General features: G+C 36.3%; 1 protein-coding gene across 1 annotated transcript in view; it reads left to right on the forward strand.

Moving 5' to 3' along the window:
- The first annotated feature begins 5,763 nt into the window (after positions 1 to 5,763).
- ankrd27 (ankyrin repeat domain 27 (VPS9 domain)) overlaps positions 5,764 to 20,838 on the forward strand; it is a 31,308-nt gene continuing 16,233 nt past the window's right edge. The window contains exons 1-11 of the mRNA XM_033968077.2: positions 5,764 to 6,042; positions 13,084 to 13,206; positions 14,411 to 14,521; positions 15,074 to 15,382; positions 15,962 to 16,021; positions 16,750 to 16,803; positions 17,603 to 17,668; positions 18,326 to 18,402; positions 18,909 to 19,030; positions 20,166 to 20,244; positions 20,694 to 20,826. Coding sequence (XP_033823968.1) covers positions 13,105 to 13,206; positions 14,411 to 14,521; positions 15,074 to 15,382; positions 15,962 to 16,021; positions 16,750 to 16,803; positions 17,603 to 17,668; positions 18,326 to 18,402; positions 18,909 to 19,030; positions 20,166 to 20,244; positions 20,694 to 20,826 — 1,113 coding nt within the window. The 5' untranslated portion in view covers positions 5,764 to 6,042; positions 13,084 to 13,104. The remainder of the gene's footprint in view (positions 6,043 to 13,083; positions 13,207 to 14,410; positions 14,522 to 15,073; positions 15,383 to 15,961; positions 16,022 to 16,749; positions 16,804 to 17,602; positions 17,669 to 18,325; positions 18,403 to 18,908; positions 19,031 to 20,165; positions 20,245 to 20,693; positions 20,827 to 20,838) is intronic.

The following is a 20,838-nucleotide window of genomic DNA, read 5'->3' on the forward strand; positions in this document are numbered from 1 at the left end:
GAAGCACAGTAGGTCCAGAATAGCCACATGTTCTGTCCACACATGTATTCCAGTTATTCTATAGACGCTGTCGCTCCTTCATAAATGCAAAATCACAGACCAGACGTCTCCTAGCTGCCCCAGCTGCTGTCACTCAACTGCTTTGTTCGGATCCTCCATTTCATACAAACTAGCACTGTATGTCCTTGTAATCCCTCAGTCGTTCAGGTCTAATCCATAGTAAAAGCCAAAGTTAAATCTGTCAACTGGACAAAACGTTGTAGGAGTGAAGATGTTTCGCTGCTCGTCCAAGCCACTTATTCAGTTCTGGTCAGATTGCTGGTGGACACTGCCCTATATTTATCTGAAGAGATGAGCTAACTATACTGAAACTGGAAACAGCTTTTGTTTACAGTTTCTGTTCTCCTTGGCCTTTTTTTCCCCTGTGAACTTGAGGCCTACATACAAACTGGCCTTCTTAGATTGTATAACCAAAATAGGCCCTACTTATTAGTCAAGCTCTAATCTTTGTGAAGTATTGGGGAAGTGTGTATTCTGGATTCCATGCAAATATCTGCCACAATCAGTTACTGATTTGTAACTTTCAACTGTCAATTAGTTCTAAATGCAAAAAAAACAAAGCAAAAACCAGCATGATTTACATAGTTTTGCAAATGAACATAAGCAGGAACATAGTTATTTTACTCATCATTTTAAATCTCAGAACATGTTGCATTCTCATTGAATGCATAATCTGAGGCCTGATTTTTTGACAGTGTGTTTAAGATGAGCAGGGCAGTGCAGGTGGCCTTGCCTTAGAACAGCCCTAAGACACAGCTACGTAGGCATCAATAATATTGCAAGATAAAGGTGGCTGCAGGCGTCTTGGGAGGCGGGTGAAAATAAGCACGGCTGACTGATAGCTGATTGGACCTGATATGTTTTGATCAGAAACGTGATTCTCTGTTGTGCAACAACATCCCTCCCTCTTCTTCATTTCATCTCTTTTATGTCAACACAAATGTGCAAGATCAAACAGAAAAGGCCCTAGGTGTTGTACAATACAGACAAAATGATTCATATTTGACGAGTTAAAAGTAATTTTCACCACAGATTAATCCTAAGCATATAAATATATTGTGAGCTCTTTTATTACTCTGGTGCAGGTGTCAGTTTGTGGTGTGTGGGGTTAAAGGAGAATGCGTTCACAGAGCTTGATGTTTTATTCAGCGCACACACTTCAAATGAACGCGAGATCTGTCTTGTCACTGGGTCTCTGCATAATCTAAGGCCACCTGGCTGTTTTTGGGCTCGTGGTGTGCTCAAGCTGGTTTCTCCTCTCGCTGACACTAGGTGTTTTTAAGATGCTGAAATTCTCTGCTAGATCGTCCGTGAGAGCAGGCGGCTACAGCCAGGGAGTGGAGAAAAAGGCTCAAATCAGCTGACACTGAGTCAAGAACAACCAGACCGCCTCAGATCACACAGAGTACTAGTGACAGGACATTTCCTTTTTTCATTTGAAGTGTTGCACTGAATAAAACTACTGTACATAAAACTTTGTGAATGCAATCTCCTGTTTTCTCCACACATCACAGCCATTTCTTGTGATGTGCTTTCAGCAAGTGCTGTTCCAGATTGATAAATGTGTAGAACTCAATTTAGAGTGCCAAACATATCAACTGGCGTTTCCAGGTTAGTTAAACCTAGCCTGACTGCAAACAGTTTGTGTGGATGGGGTCACTTCAGAAATCGATATGTTCATGTTCACCTTCAGATTTGGCAACTTTATCTAGAGATAGCTGCCTTTCTATCTGGACAGGAGAAAATTCTAATGCATATGGTAAGGTAAAGCAGATAATGGATATTTTAGATTATGTTCTGGACCAGAAGAGGAAGCAATATTTTTTTAATTAAATAAACATTTTAATTTGTTCAGTTTGATCATTTTGTTCAATCAAGGCTATTTGTTTCGTGTAAAGTGTATAAATGTGATAAACGGTTAAAGCAGTGGTTGTGTTTAAAAGTTATGACAAATGCATTTACTGAGTTTGTTGTACTATTCTGAATATCAGAGGGACTAGCCTGGCTAAACAAAAGGCCAATAGATGAGAAAGGATTACTTGGGCCGGTATGAAGTGAATTCATGTGTCTCCATCCGCTTGAAACAAGTTGACATGGAAATAAGTTTGGCAATCAGCTGATGGCCTCTCACATGGCTCAAGGTGCGTACAGTGTGTGTGAACAAGACTGACCCAAAAGTGAAGTTGGCAAAACTAAATCTCGCGTAATGGGGTTGCTCCACAGACCGCACTAATGTGTGAAAATGACCCAAGTCAAACTTCTCCAAATAAATATGGCATGCACCACCAAACTTCATACTGGCAGTGAAAAGTGGCAGTAACTGACATACTTGATCAGAGTTTTAGAGATTTTGGATTACTGTTGCTCACTGAAATGTACAAATTATTGAGGGCAGAAGAAAGCCAGAAACTTTTACTGGGTGTGCAAACCTCCATATTTTTTTATTACATTTTTTGGCATTTGAACAGGCAAGCAAATAAATCCTGAATTTATAAAGCTGATAATGAAACTCTATTGATTTTGGGGAGTTAATCACTGCTGCACAATGAATGATGTTAATTTGACCTGAGAGAACAAAAATGATCCCAAATGCTTTTCACAAAACACTGCTTATTATCTGTTTAGGAATGTTGATATATATATATATTTTTTTTATTAATAAAATCACAAACTAAATTTAAAAATTAGCTCTGACAATCCTCACCCAGAGGAATTGCCATCCAAGTTTTAAGTTAAGTCATTGAAGACTTTTTTTCTCCTATTTGGGGAATATTTTGGCAAGATGCAAATCTGGGAGTCATTTGAATAAGATGTACTGGTAGTCTGGTTACTCAGCAATACAACTTGAAGATGGGGGAAGACAAAAAAAAAATCACTCAACTCAATGACAGAAGAGTTGAGTAAAGTGAATAAGCAAAAAGACCTGTTGAAGTCAGATGATGAAGTGCAACAACTGACACAATGAAGGAAAAGGATAAGAAGACTGATGAATTACCAAAACGAGTGGATGACTGAACAATACACAAGGGTGGATGACTTGGTGATAACTAGACTGGTGACGAGACACCACACCTATGCCAGGACTTCAGCAGGTGACAAGGAGGGCAAAGATACAAGCTTAAGAAATACAGAGCTGGCGTAAATATTCTTATACTATGATGTTACTGCAATATCAAGCATGTGTCAAACACAGTGCTGTGAAAAAGTATTTGCTTCCGTCCTAATTACTAACTTTTTTGCTTGTGTGTAACACTTAAATCTTGAGATCATCAAATAAATTTAAATATTAAACGATAACCCATGTAAATGTAAAATGCAGTTTTTCTGTGATGATTTTATTTGTTGAAATTAAAGGGTTAAAAAATTTAATTCATATTTTCTAGCAATACTTAAAGCAGTAGTTGGAAAGAATGAGTCCAAAAGAAGTAAAATATAATAAAACAAAAGTTTTATGGATACTGTGCACATGTTATGCGCTTAATGATACAAATATAAACATTTCACTGTACACAGAAGAAAACAATGCAATGCCAATTTTTGACCTACCGCAGGCTACAAGAAAACAGCACAAAATGATATTCTTTGCGTTTATCATGCTAGAAAAATAACTAATTTTTGTGGTTTTGTCAGCACAAAACAGCGTTTAAAGGGTTGAAATCATAATTTTATAAATGTTTTACACCAAAATTTAGAGCCAAAATATTTGAAAAGGATGAGACTAGAAGTAAAATATAATAATTAACAATACATTTTCCTGGTTGTTCAAGAACTGCACATTTTATGCTATTAACCGTACACGTGATTTATTTTATTTTATTTTATTTATTTTTTTTCAAGCAATGCCAGTGGGTTAAATTAAATAGATATAAATATTTTGTTGGGTTGTCATGTGATGGTTGGGATGGGCATAGTTGGGTCAGCCCAATCCTATTTTTTTTATTTATTTATTTATTTATTTTTTGTTATTTTTATGTGAACAACCAAAAATTCATTCCATTCATTCACACCTTCATTTTTGTATAGTTATTACATAAAATGAGCGAACTGTCCTACTGTCTACTGTACAGCTTCATTTTAGTTACAGTACAAGATATTCTCTTTTTTTATTTATTTCAACATGAAATAATTTTATAATAAAATGTATTCTCCAAAACATCTCCAGGACCCTTTCGGTGAAATAAAAACTATTTCTGAGATTCAACCTGCAGCGTCTGGGTCCAAACACAGAGATCAGGAGAGCACGGTTGCCAGTCAATAGTATCACTTTATCCACATTTTGCATTATTTATTTATTTATTTTTAAGTCCATAGCCTGTCCCAATTCACGGCTGCAGCCTTCAAAGGGCCCTTTGAAGGACTCGGCCGAGGAAGGGTGCTCCTCCGTGTGTCCTCCGTGGACCGCAAAGGCCGTGAAATGGGACAAGTCTAGCCCACGGAGCCACTCCCGTCACCCAGCAACCGAGACACGATGCTAATGCTAATGCTAACCACATGCACCACACATTACGCACGCTGTAGTGATCAAACTGTCGGACCATGAGCCGAAGATGATATAGTAAATCTCATCCAAATCTTATGACTAAAAACACAAGCATTAAAACTAGTGTAACTTCTATAAATATGACCAATTTGTCAATGTTGTTGTAATAAAATATCCTAAATGACCTTAAAGTTTCAACTAAATTAGAATTCTGAAAGTAAGTATTTTGATATTGACAAGGCATTACATAAATGATAAAGGTGTATCTGGTCAGGTTATAAAGAAAGATTTCTCTTTGAGTAAAGATGGTTTATTATGTATGGAAGCCCGTTTCCGCCATGAAAAAAAAAATAAAAGCCCCACAGAAAGTCGAAATTACGAGTTTTAAACTCGTAATTATTAGTTTAAAACTCGTAATTATGAGTTTAAAACTCGTAATTATGAGTTTAAAACTCGTAATTATGAGTTTAAAACTCGTAATTACGAGTTTAAAACTCGTAATTTCGACTTTCTGTGGGGCTTTTATTTTTTTTTCATGGCGGAAACGGGCTTCCATAATTATGCAATCAGAACGAACTTCTGGAAATACTTTGTTAGTAATTTGAATAGTCAAACATTATACCCTTTTCACACATCAAGTTAGTACAAAAAAACCTGTTGTATGTCAGTATACTCTCAGATTGTGTTCCTTTTTACTGAATCATGTGTCCAAAACAAACTCATTATCTTTGTAAAATGAACAGGTGGATTAGTACTGGTTGAATATTTTTCAGTACATGTAACTGAATTAGTGATTGTCAAAAAAAATAAAATAAAATAAACAAAAACGGTCACATTTCACAGTGAATCCAAAGTCAATATAGGCAGGAACATCATTAAAATACATCATGGACAAGTTGTATTTCGGTCTATAAACATTTTGCTTCTTGTCACTTCAAATGTGAAGAACAAATCTATTTTCTGTAACTGAAACATTATGGTCGACTTCCTCAATGATAAAACCGTTTAGGTGTTCCTCATCTAAGACTAAAAGAAACTATCTTTACTCTACATTTAAACGATTTTTTTATATACCTCTGCAAGAAGTTAGACCTAAACTTTACGCACTGTTTTCTCATTAATATACATTTAAAATCTGGGCATACAGCTATTGTCCTGATGGTGGCGTTATCGGTCTTTTTCTCATATTGCATATTCGGGTCAAGACGGAGTTTAACCCGTAACCCAGATTTCCTCAGTGTTGCAGTCAGCAGGTCGTGCACAGAGAGTAGCCTCTTACATTATCATCTCTGCCGATAAGACAAGCTACAAGGACAAACATTTCAAACACCTCTTTTTGAGCACATTTTTGGCTAGTATCTGGCAACCCCCTGGTACTACGGAGACTGAGCACCGCCGCTCCTCCACCAGCTGATGACCGTCAACAGCTCATGACAGGCGGCTGCAGGGTTTGGGAGTGCAATGCCAAAGCGTGGATGAACGGAGATACGAGCTGAAAACAGGTAAACATCTATTTTTGCTCCCGGCTTGCTTTAAATAGCTGTACTTCCCACACGCTGTTAGCTAATGCAGTGGATCGCTTTGATGGCAACGTAATGCTAAATGCTAACAATGCTAAGATTCACTTGTTATGGGCTTGCCTGCTTTAAATCTTCCTGATCTCGTCTTTAATCTCGTATTAAAATATTCAACGTGGCTTATAATTTGTCAGTAAAATAAGCAGTCAGTCAAACATACAGCCATACTTGCAAACAGCGCTAAACTGTGGAGTAATAATACCATATGGTTTGATGAAGATAAGTTATAGTACCTCTCAAAATCATGTTGCTATATGGTGTTTATAGTATAGTACTTAGTGTAGCTCCATATTCTAAGCAGTTTTCTTGTCAAACAAAAATTACACCCTTAAACATTTAAAAGCACCATCAGAATTATATTAACAGTAGTAGTGCTAACCAATATATAGTCACACAAGTTCAAGATCTGTTCTCAGTTCATACCGTGTAAGATTTTTATTGTATTAGTGTAGGCCATTACAAACTATTTCAGATTGAAGTAATTGGTTTGTGGTAGATTCTATTTCTTCTATCGCCCAAATTATTTGCCTGTAATGACTGGTGATTTTGTGAAAGATTAATAATACTGTCCTAGATGTGGGTCAGAACAGAAAGCCAAATAATCAATACATTGTCTGACCCCTTGTTTTGATAACACTGAGGTCATGAATAAGTAACAATGTGGTTTTTGACTGAAAGAATACATACATGGAGGTAGGACTATATTTGCAAGGGTTTTCATTTGTGTGCATTTGACTTTTTCCCCATTATCTCTATTGAACATTTCTTGCTGTATACAAAAAACAAACAAAACAAAAAAAACAACGAACAATAGCACAGCATAGCATGTTACATCAGCAAATGAATAGCATAATAATTCTATGAGATGAATCATATTAAATGCAGCCGTTCCAACAAGATTGAAACAACAACCCACACTTACTGGCAGTATTACACCACTGCCCTTTTAATTTTCAGACAGTCTAGAGCATTTTCCCATTTTTATTTTTTTTAAAGATTGGATTTACCAATGAGACAGTATCTTTTGTGTAGTATATTGTACTGCATTTCTTTATGGTGATTACATAATGGCAATATCAGAATTTCCTCTCATGTTTCACTGCCAATTGTTGTTTTAAGCAGTGCATTCCATAATAATTGTAAACATTTAAGTCTGTTCTTCAGTGTTTGAAGCTCAGAGTAAAATCTTGCAATGAAATGCCCACATTTTTGTCAGCCCAGAAGAGTTTGTTCAAGATGTTTACGAAATGCCTATGCTGAAGATATTTATAAAAATCTCTAGCAGGAATATTATATTTGGCTTGTATTTCTTCAAATAACTTGAACTTTCCCATAGGTCATGTATCCTCCCAATCCCAGCCGTAATCACGCAGTTGCTGTTTCTTGTCTTTTTTTAACCACTTCAGCAGAGAAATCCTGATAACAGGTGATCTGCCTCTCACCCGCTTCCACTCTTCCTTTCCTCATTGCAGCGTAAAAGATCCTTCCCTTGTCTGTGTAGTTGTATAGCCTCACAAGAACAACTCTTGGCCGTCTTTGCCTCGTCCAGTCGGCGGTTCTGTGTGGTGGGCTCTCTCAGTCTTGATCTGTTTCTCTTGTATTTCCAAAATTTCAGGAATCCACTGCTCAAAAAAAGTCACCTGGTCCCTGCCCTCAGTTCCTTCTCCAATAATCCTTATATTTTGACGACGACTTTGATTCTCTGTCAAGTTGTCAAGTTGTTCCAGTGCTCATTTAAGATTTCTCCATAACGTCCAGTCTCGGTGCAGTAGCCACAGATGCATCCTCCAGATTGGACACACGTTTTTCTACATCATCCAACCTTTGGGTCACTGTGTCAAATTTGCCAGAAAGTTTGTTGACTGGCTTAAGTATATTAGCGAGTTTTTTCCCAAGCATTCAATGTTCTTGATCACTTGTTTGCGCTATCGCACCTTCTCTTAAAGACTCGATATTTTCCACCTCGCACGGAGTAGCCACCGGTACAGCCTCCTTATCGACGTCATTCTCAGTGCCATCTTGGGTAGCATGAGCAATGCTAGTGTTAGCATTATCCTTGCATCCCCCTGTTTTCATTTCCTTCTTTTTATTCAACACAGGATTTACAAAAAAGTTGTCCAGGGACATGTTGGAGCTATTAACTTCTACTATGGCAATTTACATGGCAAATTATTGGTCTCAGAAAAAGTTTGCACCAGTCCAGTGAGCAGACTATTCACTTCTAGGGTTGTCAAAGTATCAAAAGTCAGATACAAATTGATACTAAAACTAGTATCAAAACTAGATAGACCACATAGACTAGTATACGCCCATGGACGACTATGGCACCCACTGAGGGATTACACAGATAAAAGGCCATGTGGGAATATAAAAGAATGTACAACCATTTAATGTTGAAAATCACATTCTATTGTCTGAGGGGAGAGTGTTTTTTTTTGTTTTTTTTTTAATCAGAGTGGTATCAGAATCAGTTTTGAGTATCGAGTCCATTCCTTAGTATCGAAATCAAGTTTGAAATTTTGGCATTGTGACAACACTAGTTGCTCCTAGATGTGTTAAAAGTGAATCTTGATCACTATAACAAAAGCTAATCAAAATTACATTACTTAATTGATAATAATGGAACAATTATATATTTTTCAGGCATAATTTGACCTACGTTTAACATGTGTGAAATGACTGTGATCTTTCTGTCTGTCGATCTCTGTTGTAATATTAGTCATAGTTGTAGTTGTTCAAACAGAGATGGTTTAAGTGGTTTGTCATGTGTGTGTGGCCCGAGGATAAACTGCATCAGTGTGACAGCCACGTTCATGCTCTGAATCCTCTTAGTTATAAATTTCACTTAGAAAATGTGCATTGACTGAGCAAAATTAGCAGTCAGGATTGTTGTCTTCTTTCACAACCAAATGTAAGGGCTGCAAAATTGCCTTTTCATCGAGTTTTTATCCATTTTTGTGGCCTGTGATTTGTTTTATTTTACATTATATTAACCATAGACTGCACACATATTTTCACAGGACTTTTGAGAGTACTTTAAAGAAAAATAAGTATTATAAATGTATTTTTCATCATCATTTTGATCAATCACAATTTAATTTAATTGTACTTTTTGTATTAATGATAGTAGGGATGGTATATTGATTTTTCGAGGATGGTTTTCTTTTTTTGAGCCAATACTGATAATTGTGTTATTGTTGTGGCTGTTATCTGAAAATTGCCGATGCTGATATTATGGTTTTGAAACCCATTGGAAACACCAAACAATAAAGTTCACAAATTAACTTTTCACTTTTGAAATAGTTGATGTAAGCCACTCTTTTAGAGCCAGTGTCATTTCTTGTGGTCTTTTGTTTGATGAGTGCTGGTGGACCATAAAATCACATAATACAATCTGTACACACATAAATATTTATGTCAAAGAAAATGAGCAGCTGAGATTAGTTCATGAATGCATATTAGAGTGTTGTTCCATTGTAAAAACCTCTGGAAATCTGAAGTGTGATTGGCCCAAAGGACATTCCTCTGAGCTGTCGATCTTTGGGTCATAGGACAGAGAGCCCACATGACTGTTTCAGCTGAGAGTGAGAGAAGAGAGGGGAAGAGAGACATAGAAGGAGGGGAGGAGAGAGCAAGAGAGATTGAGTGTGTCATGCTTCAGTCTGAGAGTTGAGCTAAAGGAGCAGTACAGGGAACATGAAGCTCAATGAAGAGGTTGGTACTTTTTACACAGATTTTTTAAATAATACGAACTCTTATGTGTAGTTGTATGTTGCAGGGTTGCAGGTTTTTAATCAAGAATTTAAAGCTTGATTGATTATAGCAGACAGGACATGGGGTGGGTTTGCTATAGTTTTTACCTACAAAAATGCAGTTCACCAGCACTTCTTTGAATACATATTTGTTTTTACATGGAATCCAGTGAGTTTGGGATCTTGTGAATGCACTTTAGGTCAGGTTATGGAGATATTAAAAAGTTTTGAGCAGTTGTCAACTTAGAATTTACAGAATTATTATAAAATGTAAATATCCACCAATGAATACATTTTATTTTTAAGTGAAAAGTAATCATTAATTAAATACTATAATTTATTGGCCTTTCTATAGATTGTAAAACATTGATTAACAGATATTTCAGACAATAAATAGGTATTGGGCACAAATGTGTAGTCAATATGGGTATATGGGCTTATAAAAAGGCACTATCGAACTATCTCTACATGTAGATCAGTTTGGTCTAAAAAATGTCAGCCTATCATGGATATTTAAAGCCGATAGTTGATACAGTAAAAAGGCAAATATCGTGTCTATCTCTAGTTTTAACTGTAGGATTTTTTTCACAGTTTACATTTTAAACAAGCCTCGGAATGGTAACATTTGAGAGAAGATATACATATGAGCTCCCAAACTAATAAAGGATGAACATGTATGTAAAGGTCTAAACTACAATGTTAGCAGGGTTTTGACAGACCTATCCAGGATATTCTGTTGTTTACAAAATGATGTCACTTAAATGCAAAGAAACTTTTTCAAACTGTCTTTTTGAATCTTAGTTTGGACATATGCAGAGGAGGGTTAGTGAGCATTGGCTTGATAGATATTCTGTCGACTAAAAAAGTGTGGAAGAAGACCCAAGATTAGATTTCTGTCTGTAGCACATGGATGATTTTTACCCATTTCATTAAAAAAAAGTTTAAAAAAAAGTAATCTTAAGTGTTTTGGACTTTATATCACTATTTACTACACCATTTATTCACTTCCACAAGGTAACCAGTTCAATATGTAAGCGTAGTGTAGGTGCAAGGTGAAACCAACTATCAACCTTTCTGTTAATGGGTGATTGTCTCTACCAAATGACTTCTGCCAGCCCCAGTGTGACTAAACGCTAAAAGAATGAATTCATGGCTCTCACATGTTTGGAAAAAGTCTAATCCAATTTAAAGTGTTTTTATCATGGATTAGCTGTTGTTGTTTTCGGTGTTGGTTGAATTCAGAAAAAGGAAAAATCTGAAATCAGAATAATCAGACATTTTTCATCTCTCACTTGAGGTAGATACATAAAACATTTAATTCATTTCATCAAGGGTTTTACGTGGATAGTGATGTACTAAGATAACCATTCATACCTGTTGCACTGTTACAGATATTTTAGAGTTATTGTCTGTCAAAGGACAGCATTTCATATCTGCTATTTTGCTGTTGATGAAGACCAAAACAGATGGTCTGTAATCCTACATTTCAGGGAATAATTCCTCATGTAAACCTCAGCAATTAAAGTAAAGTGCTTCATTGTGTACAGATTGTATACTATTATAATAAGGTGCATTTACCCAGAAATATCATGAAAAATAAGCATTCTCCTTACTGTGAGCAACAGGGCTGTAGGCCTTTAGTTGTTAAGCTGAAAAATGTGTATTAGTCAACTATTTTATTTAGATGATCAGGATTTATAGGGGCAGTGGCAGAAAGGAGAAGTTAGAGAGTGAGCTAACGGAAATAATTAGATTTCTTTTGTATTTTATCTAAAATGGCAGATTAAAGTCATGTTTCAACTTTGATCTGTCTTTATATAATTACATTGTCGTTGTGCTTTTTTCTGCATAATTAGTTGTTTTGCATGAACTCCCCCTGCAGGTATAGTCTTGTGAGTGTAGTTTGGGTCAGATACATAGATATGTAATAGTTTTGAGAGGTTTTGCCACACCCCTTTTTTAGTCGACTTAGTCGATCGGCAGGACATGGCTTTAGCCACCTGTAGCCCTAATAGCCATACATGTACAATGATATAATTAAGTCCACTTTGTAACTTTTCTAATGGACATTCCATATTCTTACCGTGAGCAGGACGCCTCTCCACAGATTTAACGTATAAAACATAAATTTAGTGCTGCATTGTGGCAGCCTGTAAAAATATTGGCTCAAGTAGGGCCATTGCAATATATAAATAAATATACATGCGTATTGTAAAACTTTAGATTTTCAATACTTTTGACGACCCTGGCGCTGATATATATTGTCCATCCATATAAAAGACTTCATCAAAGATCCTCCTAAACTCACAAGCATGAAATACAAATCAGACTGAGTTTAACTTAAACTTTACCTAGACACAAAGGTCTGTATCAGGCTTCTCCCATAGTGTTTTGCTGTGTGATTACTGGTTGTATGGAAATCATTGAAATATCTGTAAGACTATTTTTCAGTCCATGTCATTGTTGAAAGTATGTGGCCATGTGTTGATTCAAACCAATCATGAACGGATGTGGACCGTCTCCAGATCCATTAACGTGGAGGGCAGCATTATGAGGAATCATGAGATCTTTGCTTTGAAAAGAAGTCCAACAACAATTAGATTCACATGATTTTGAGTGGATAAATGTTTGAATTGTTTTATGAAATAACTATGATCTTCTAGTCCTTTTGATTCACTGGGGAAATTACCAGACAAAAGTTAACACTCCAACTATTTTTCACATTTTCTTATTTTTAGAAGAACTATATCCACTAACCTCTACAAACATGTTCAGAAAAGCAAGTGATTCTTGTATTAGTTTTAGCAGTTCATATTACATAAATTCAAATGTGCCCTGGATATGATTAAAATAGAAACTATGAACTGCATAGACATGCTTTCTTTTCGGGAGTATTAAACTATTGCATTCGTCGATCATTATTTTACATTTTGTTGATTGTAAAACGCAGTATTGATCTAAAACAACTTAGAAATAGAAACAGGTCCATTGACTTCATGTTCAAAAATACATTTCACAGTAGCAAACAGATTTTCATTTATGGTATATGAACATTCTGAACCCTTTTTTTTCTCTCAAGCCACAAATACAGAACCATGTATGATTACTCAAACATTAATGAGTCAATCAAAATATAACTTTGCACAAAATTGTAATGCTAAAAGTAAATTTCACATAATATGCATGTTGTCCTCCTCTGTCCTGTATCATCCAGGATCCAGACCTCCAGCTCCTTATGGCTGTTTATGATGAGAATATCCTGAAGAATCCCTTTTATTTGTCCTTGGAGAAGCAGAGGGCCGACCTTTGCAGTCGTGTGGCCCAGCTACATGGCATTGTGAGTAAGGTTGACATTGGTTAGTTTTGACAAAGCGTGCAAGCTACAAGATACAGCAACATTTGAGATTAAAATAAATGTCTTAACTTTTTGTTAAGTATTGAAAAAAAATTAAATCAGATGAGAGGAATGAACTCAGACTGCTTAATCAATTACAACACTATCATGCATTTGAGAGCAGACTACTGCAAAATAAGTTACAAGTCAGACTTCTGCACTAAGCCATTGTTTATGAAGTGTATGTAGGCTGCTTCCACAAGGCTTGTAAGCAGCCTACATTCACTGATCAGCCATAACAATATGACAGCCTAATATGTAGCACATACACAGTAAAATGCACTTCGTATTCTAACAAGGGCAGGGTACTGTCTTTGTTTTTGCCACCAGTACTTAGTGATGGCTGGTTTGTGATAAGGCTACTTTGTTTTGATATCTGCTGCATAAGTCATTATCAAGATTCCAAATATTTACAATATTCATAAATTCCATATAATAATAAAGACTGAACAGCCACACACCACAAGAACAGCTTTTGGTCCTTACCCAGAGCTCATGACCATAGGTGAGGGTAGGACCGTAGATTGACCGGTAAATCGAGAGCTTCGCCTTTCGACTTCTTCACCACAACGGTCCATACTCGCTCCAGACTCCATACTCCCGGAGCACCCCCCAAAGAACATCACGAGGGACACGGTTGAATGCCTTCTCCAGATCTGCAAAGCACATGTGGACTGGTTGAGGAAACTCCCATGAACCCTCGAGCACCTGATGGGAGGGTGTAGAGCTGGTCCAATGTTCAGTCAATCAGTACCATTTGACACAAATATAGTAACTTTTATTTTTGTGGTCTGTGTTTGAATTTAGCTCCAAACCACAAGCTTTTGCTGACCAAGGATTGGCTGTAGACCTCTCCATTAAAAAGAGTACATAACTGACAGTTAGAAATGACTGAATCGCAATTGAACTTCAATTAACTGCACAGCCCTAATTAATTCATTTCCTCCACTAAGGTATAAATAAATAAACAGTGAAAGACAACTCTAGTTAATAATAATAATAATAATAATAATAATAAACTCCTTAGCATCCTAATTCTTCATGACTTCCATGAGGCCTCAGCACACCTATTCTACTAATCTGCGTAAAGATTCTAGTATGGATGTAGACCTTTTGTCAATGTGTAATGTTGTGCCTCCTCTTGTAGGTGTTGGTTCCTTGTTGTGGAAGTTTGACGGGCAGCAGTTTCTCAGACTCCCAGTTTGAGAGCTACATTCTTCAGCCGACAGAGGATGGATACCACACTGTTGATGGAAAGGTTTGGATTTCAAAAACAATATTTAACTGTGGCTTGTTTCTTAGATTACCCATATTTGGTTCACTCTACTTGAGGCATCTATCCTGTCACTGTGTTCTCACATTTGAGAGCCACATTGCAATAACTTCTCTTGACATGTAATCTTATTATAAGCTTTTGAAAATATGAAAATTTGATTCAAACTAATGTATTTAGTAGAGGAATAGCCTGTATCTATGGTAACTGAATAACATATTGACAAAATGTGACAGATTAGGCTTGGACCTGGGAATTTGTTGTGGCTTGGTTGTTGTGTTACAGCATTGCATTGATTTATAATGGCTTTCACTTATACTAAACTAAAGGTCTGGTAACATCTATTATGTTTGTTATTTATATAGTACCTTTAAAAAACAGAGTTTACAAAGTGTTTCACAAAAAAGAAAATACACAATACGCACCCAACAGATAAAATACTTTTTTGTTTTTTGATCACATCATTATTGTAATTGATTGGTAGTTTAAGTCTATTTATAGCATGTTCAAAATATCAAAATCTCTTGTCTTTTGTAGGAGGTGCTTATTCAGAACCGGCAGGTGGTGTTGGGCTCTGGTTTCCCCTCTCCAGCTTCCATCCCTATTCTGTTTGAGGAGACCTTTTATAACGATCAGGAGCAGAGCTACAGCATCCTGTGCATCTCTCGCCCTGTCGAGGAGGAGCCTAACCCCTCTGACCCCTGCCCCCCACCCCCTTACTGCCTGAAGAGTGTGGAGGAGGTCCGGGACTTCCTGGGACGCCATGCGCTCAGACTGGACAAGTTCATCCAGAGCTTCTGCCAATCATTCAAAGAGCAGGAGAGGAAGGGACTGCGCCATCACATAGTACGACATCAGTGCTCTTTTGCAATATGTTGTAAAATTATTGTTCCTATGATTTTCTCTAGAGATTTTCTTTTTTTTCCAGAAATATTAAAAAGCCTAATTTGTGCTCGCTTTTGGTTTAGTGATATAAGACGTACGCTGGCCTTGTCTACGCTGTTGATTCACCTTCTGGCATGATAGTTTACCTAATGTCTGTACTCTCTCCCCCATTTCAGACTACAGCTGTCCTGTCCCATATTGGTTTTGGCCATAAAATATTTTTATAGGAATGCAATTGTTTTAGTCTCTGTTTAATGTCATTTTGACACAGTTGATCAGTAATGTCTTTAACAAGTGTTTGACAAACCAATAACAGACATTTATCGGTAGCTACTGTTCGAAACTTGATTTCGATACTAAGGAAGAGACTTGATACTTGATACATATCTCAAATGTGAAAGAATTTTCCTCTTGCATATCTTTGTAACGTTCAGAAGGAAATCTATAACTTCTCAATAAATGTACTATTGTGGTAATTACTGCTTTTTCATGTACACCGTGAGTCTAATGAGTACATATTTTCATGTCTGCTTCTAACAGGACTCTGTGAATGGCCTCTACACTAAATGTCTTCAGTGTCTGCTGAGGGACTCTCGTCTGGTGAGTTAACCCTATTTGATCCTGATTTAATATCCAGTCACTTTTTCAGGGCATATTTCCTCTCCTAGTTGATAGGATATATTGGTGTTCCCAAATATTTAAATGAGTGCAACAACGCCGCTTAAACAGATCAATACTTGGATAAAGGCCACATTAAGCAGTTTTTTTCAGTGAAGTGAAAGTCTCAAATTTTCTTAAACTAAAGAATTAAAACAAAAACAAGGTTTGATAAGCTTTAATTTGGATATTTTTCCACTATTGGAAAAACACTGCCACACCTATTGTTGTTTTCTGTAAAATACTTTTTCCGGAAAATACACACCCAACTGTGCATTGTTTAATTAAAAATATACTAGAACTAGAATAACACGTTAAACCAAATACAATCATCTAAGTAAGATATTTTTTAAAACTAAAAATATAAACTGTATGTAGGGGAAAAAGGGATTTGTTATGTTTAATTTCTTGTTTTGTTAAATTACCTTATCAATATGTGTTCCTTTTACTTTGCAATGGCCATTAGTTCATCTCAAATACTGTATCTTAATCCGTTACATTCCCAAGAGTCCAACAGTTTACAGCAACACTGGCCTTCCCGCACGCATGTCTTTCTCTTCTCTGGTTGACTTTGCAGCAATTTACAGGAGGACTATATGACAGCAGTGGTTGCATCAGGTCCTGCACAGTGACTAATGCATTTGTCTCACTCTGATCTGGTTATTCCACAGAAGCTCTTGGCCAAACAGGAGGTTCAGATGACTCTTTTGAAGCAGGCCGTGGAGGTAGCACACATTTTACATTATTCAAAGCATGTTACCTCCTGCAATATTTACTACTACAAAACTGAGTTTCTCAAAATATTCAGAACAATTATTTATGATGGCGTAGTAGGTTAAGGGGAGATACTGAAAAAAAGGCAAAACAAATCTTTTAGTTTTTTGGTCAGTTTACTCTCTCATCACACTTTCATGTGGAAACAACAAAACTGCCCAATCTGAGTCTAAATATATAAAGATATTTTATTATTTAATTTAATCAACTTATCAAATGCCATGTTCTCAAAATACATTTAAAGATAATTGTACTTACATACACCAAACTTTCCAACCTTGTACTTTTTACTTTTGCTGTATCTTACACAAAGTTTTGTTCGTATCTAATTAAGTTATAACTCAAAAAGGCCAACTTTCAGTGTATACGTCTCAAATATGTGCAGTTTTAGCAGTTTTTACACCTAAAATGTGTTGTTATACAATAATAATCAGTAAACTACAGAAGAGGTTTCAAATTGATATCGGTCCTTTTCCTATTCGCCTACACTGACCCCACTAACGAAAACACTAGCTGTTCAATTCCTACCCTTTTGTATACTTTCATTTGAAGAAAATTCAACCACATTGACCCACTTCTATTGTGCCACAAAGCCGGGAATACAGCCACTCGTCAGATGATTTTTAAAACATGAATCAGAAAACATTACTAAGAAATGACTAATAAGTGGCCTATTTTCTCTCTGCAGGTTAGCTTTTGCCAAACTATAGTTTTATGTGTGTTTGACCAGGTTTTGTTTTTCTGCTACAGATTTATGTTCATCATGGTATCCATGATCTTATCTTTAACTTTGTGGGAACGTTGGAGGCCAGCCAGGTGAGGCTTATTCTCCTGTGACCTGAACTTTTAAGAACGTTACATAAAAGCAGTAACCTACTTTATATGAGAAAAACAGATAATTCATTGATTGGTCCAACACTAGTTTTAAGTAGGAGTGGACAGAACCTAATCTCTAAGAAAATGGATAGAGGTTTCTAGGCACCACTTTACTTTAACTATACCTTAATTAGCCTTAGTAACGCATAAACAAAGACTTCATTCATAATGAACAAATAGTTAATCATGAAGTATTCCAGCTAAGTAACTACTCAGTTTAGAGGTTGGGGTTAGGTGTTAGGGTATTATTTACATAGTAACCAAGCCTGAATTATCATAAAAAACATTTTTAAAAACTGTGTTCATTGTGAAGTCTTTGATCATGCTTTATTAAGGCTATTTAAAGTGTAGTTATAATTAAGTGTTACCAGAATCTGTAGCCTTATCGCCCTCCTTTTGTTTAAAGCCAGTATGTACAATGTACAAACAGTTATACTCCATGGCAATAAATAATTCTGACATAAATCACAAGTAAATTTTGGTAAACAACCCCTGAGATTTTCCCCAAAGCTTCAGTGAAATATTGATTTTGGCATAGGTCCCAGTGTATAGTAAAGCTGTAGTTAAGTGAACTCATTCTAATCCATCTGTACACAGGACGCTGCCTTCAACAAAATCGCCCGGAGTCTGGGGGAGCTGCAACAGAAGGACCTGGGGGTCAAACCCGACTTCAGGTTAGCTCAGGCGGTTTAAATCAGTGGTTCACAAATTGTGGTATGCGAGGGCCTATCATTATTTTTACAATTTGAGACAATTATATTCACTTTGTTTTAGTTAGTATATATTAGTCATTAATTGGACAAAAGTAGTTCTAATTTTTTTTTAACCTTGTTTAGCCCCATTTAAGACCTGTTTATAGACTTGGTAGTACAGTACTCAGAAAGACATTAAAATATATGGTACTTTGAACATTTTGAGAACCACTGGCAGTTATATTGCCAAAAAGCTAAGCACAGTAAAGCCAAAATATTCATATTCTTGACAGTAAATAGATTTTAGTCTTTGGTTGTAGGGTATAATGCAGATGTCCCTACAGGAACAATAAAGTCTACAAATACAAAACAATCACATTACTATTCCATTAATATTTTTTTTCTTTCCATGTTCCTAAATTGCTTTTTGCTGCTTATTTGCTGTGGGACTTAAGCTCATTTTGATTTTTTGTTGCAACGGTTTGCAGTATAAACTTATCCCGGGCCAAGAGGGAGCTGAGTCGGTTAAACCAGCAGACGTCACCCCTCCTCAAACTCATGTGTTTAAGAATAGTGGCTCTGACGGCAACTCAAACGACCAAGCGCACAGGTGAGCACTCAAACACATCATTATCTGTCACACACACTATATTCCATCATGTCCTTTTTCACTGCATCCATCTCCTCTTTGGTCTAGACTTTGACTTAAAGAAAAACCCAAGTTATATGTATTATGACCTTTTGACTGTAATTGTTTCCCTTCTCATTTTCCCACTCAAACATGCATGACTCACTCTAAATACAACTTTGAGTAATCTTTGTACTCAAGATGTCATTGCTCTGATCAACCCCCGTTTTCCCAGCTACCGGTTCACGGCCACTGCCGTTCTCCAATTCTTATTTTCTTAATCGCATTGACCTCTGCAATTTTCTAACACAGAAATCAGTGGGCTTACTTCTTTTATTAAGTCATTTTAGATTTGTAAAACATAATATAATGATCCGCGTGTGTCAGAATAATAACTATATAGCAGACAAGGCACAGTATGTCTTCTTTAAATTTACTAAAAGCCACTTCAATCCCAAAGTATTGCCTAATTTCAACACACTTCAACATTAACTTTTTGAAATGAAATCTAATAAAAACATAATCCTTTATAATTGAATTGACATAAGATTGATCACATGTCCAGCTAATATCAGGTGATACAATGAATAAAATCAATTAATACATTCCTATTTTATTTCTCTTCTTACCAAAAAACAATAATTTACCTACTTCGATCTCTAAACTACTTCTATATGACCAGGAGTGAACTCTGGCTGATCTTGACCCTTAATCACATCTGACACGTACAACCCCTGCTCTGTTGGCCCTTAATGCGTTTGTCCAGTTTGCTTTTGGAAATGGGACTTTATTGGTGGACAACAACCCCTCTATCTGAGCGCAGAGTGGTATGATCTGCCCTAACTTAATGTTTGCAAAGGAAGCAATTTAGTCGTTAGTGTCCCAGAGCGAGAGGGGAACACCAGCTACAAGAAATCTGTTGTACTGAGCCCTGCATTGTCTTAAAACAGCATGCCTCCATAGCCCACATTTTAGCAAGGCTTGTTAGCACTGGACTAAATAAAACAATACAATTTTATAATATTTAGGACATATCATCAACAGTTTGAATGTTTAAATATTTAAATTGTAAAAAGTAAAATTATAAATATGTTCATTTTAATTTTTATGTTTGCAGTGAGTATAGAGGCGGTGAGTGCAGACGACCTTCTGTCCGTCATCCTCTATCTCCTCGTCAAGACAGAAATCCCAAACTGGTGAGATTGACTTTGCCTGGAGATGTTTGTGCAGTGTTTGCTGAAAGTATGAATAAGCGTGAGGGAAATCTCTTATTACACTATAAAATGAATATACTGGAAATGCTCAACTGGATCACAGCAAATTTGATATCTAAAAAACTGTTGCTCATCAAGGTCCCAGAAGGCAAATAATTATTAAATGACAAAAATTGTAAATGTCTTTTAAAAATGTAATTTGCTTATTAATTATTAATTAACAAAATAATTTGTCATGAAGCATGTTAGAATATGCATTTTTAAGATTTTTTCTTATTTTTATTTTGAATCTTTATTTAATATTTCTGGCAGTAAGTAGACTTGACTCATTTTGCCCCGTTGTTGTACTTGCTGGTGGTAATATATTGATCACTTTTTATTTCATATCAATATATTAAATACTAATAATATATTTTGCCCTTTATCTCCAGGATGGCTAACCTGAGCTACATACGGAACTTCTGCTTCAGCCACTCAACCAAAGACGAGCTGAGCTACTGTCTGAGCACCTTTGAGGCCGCGGTGGAATACATCAATCTGGGGAAGCTGCAGGATGCGCGATCGGTACGTCCCTTT

The sequence above is a fragment of the Periophthalmus magnuspinnatus genome, chromosome 6 (genome assembly GCF_009829125.3).
Source record: "Periophthalmus magnuspinnatus isolate fPerMag1 chromosome 6, fPerMag1.2.pri, whole genome shotgun sequence".
NCBI classification, from domain to species: domain Eukaryota; kingdom Metazoa; phylum Chordata; class Actinopteri; order Gobiiformes; family Gobiidae; genus Periophthalmus; species Periophthalmus magnuspinnatus.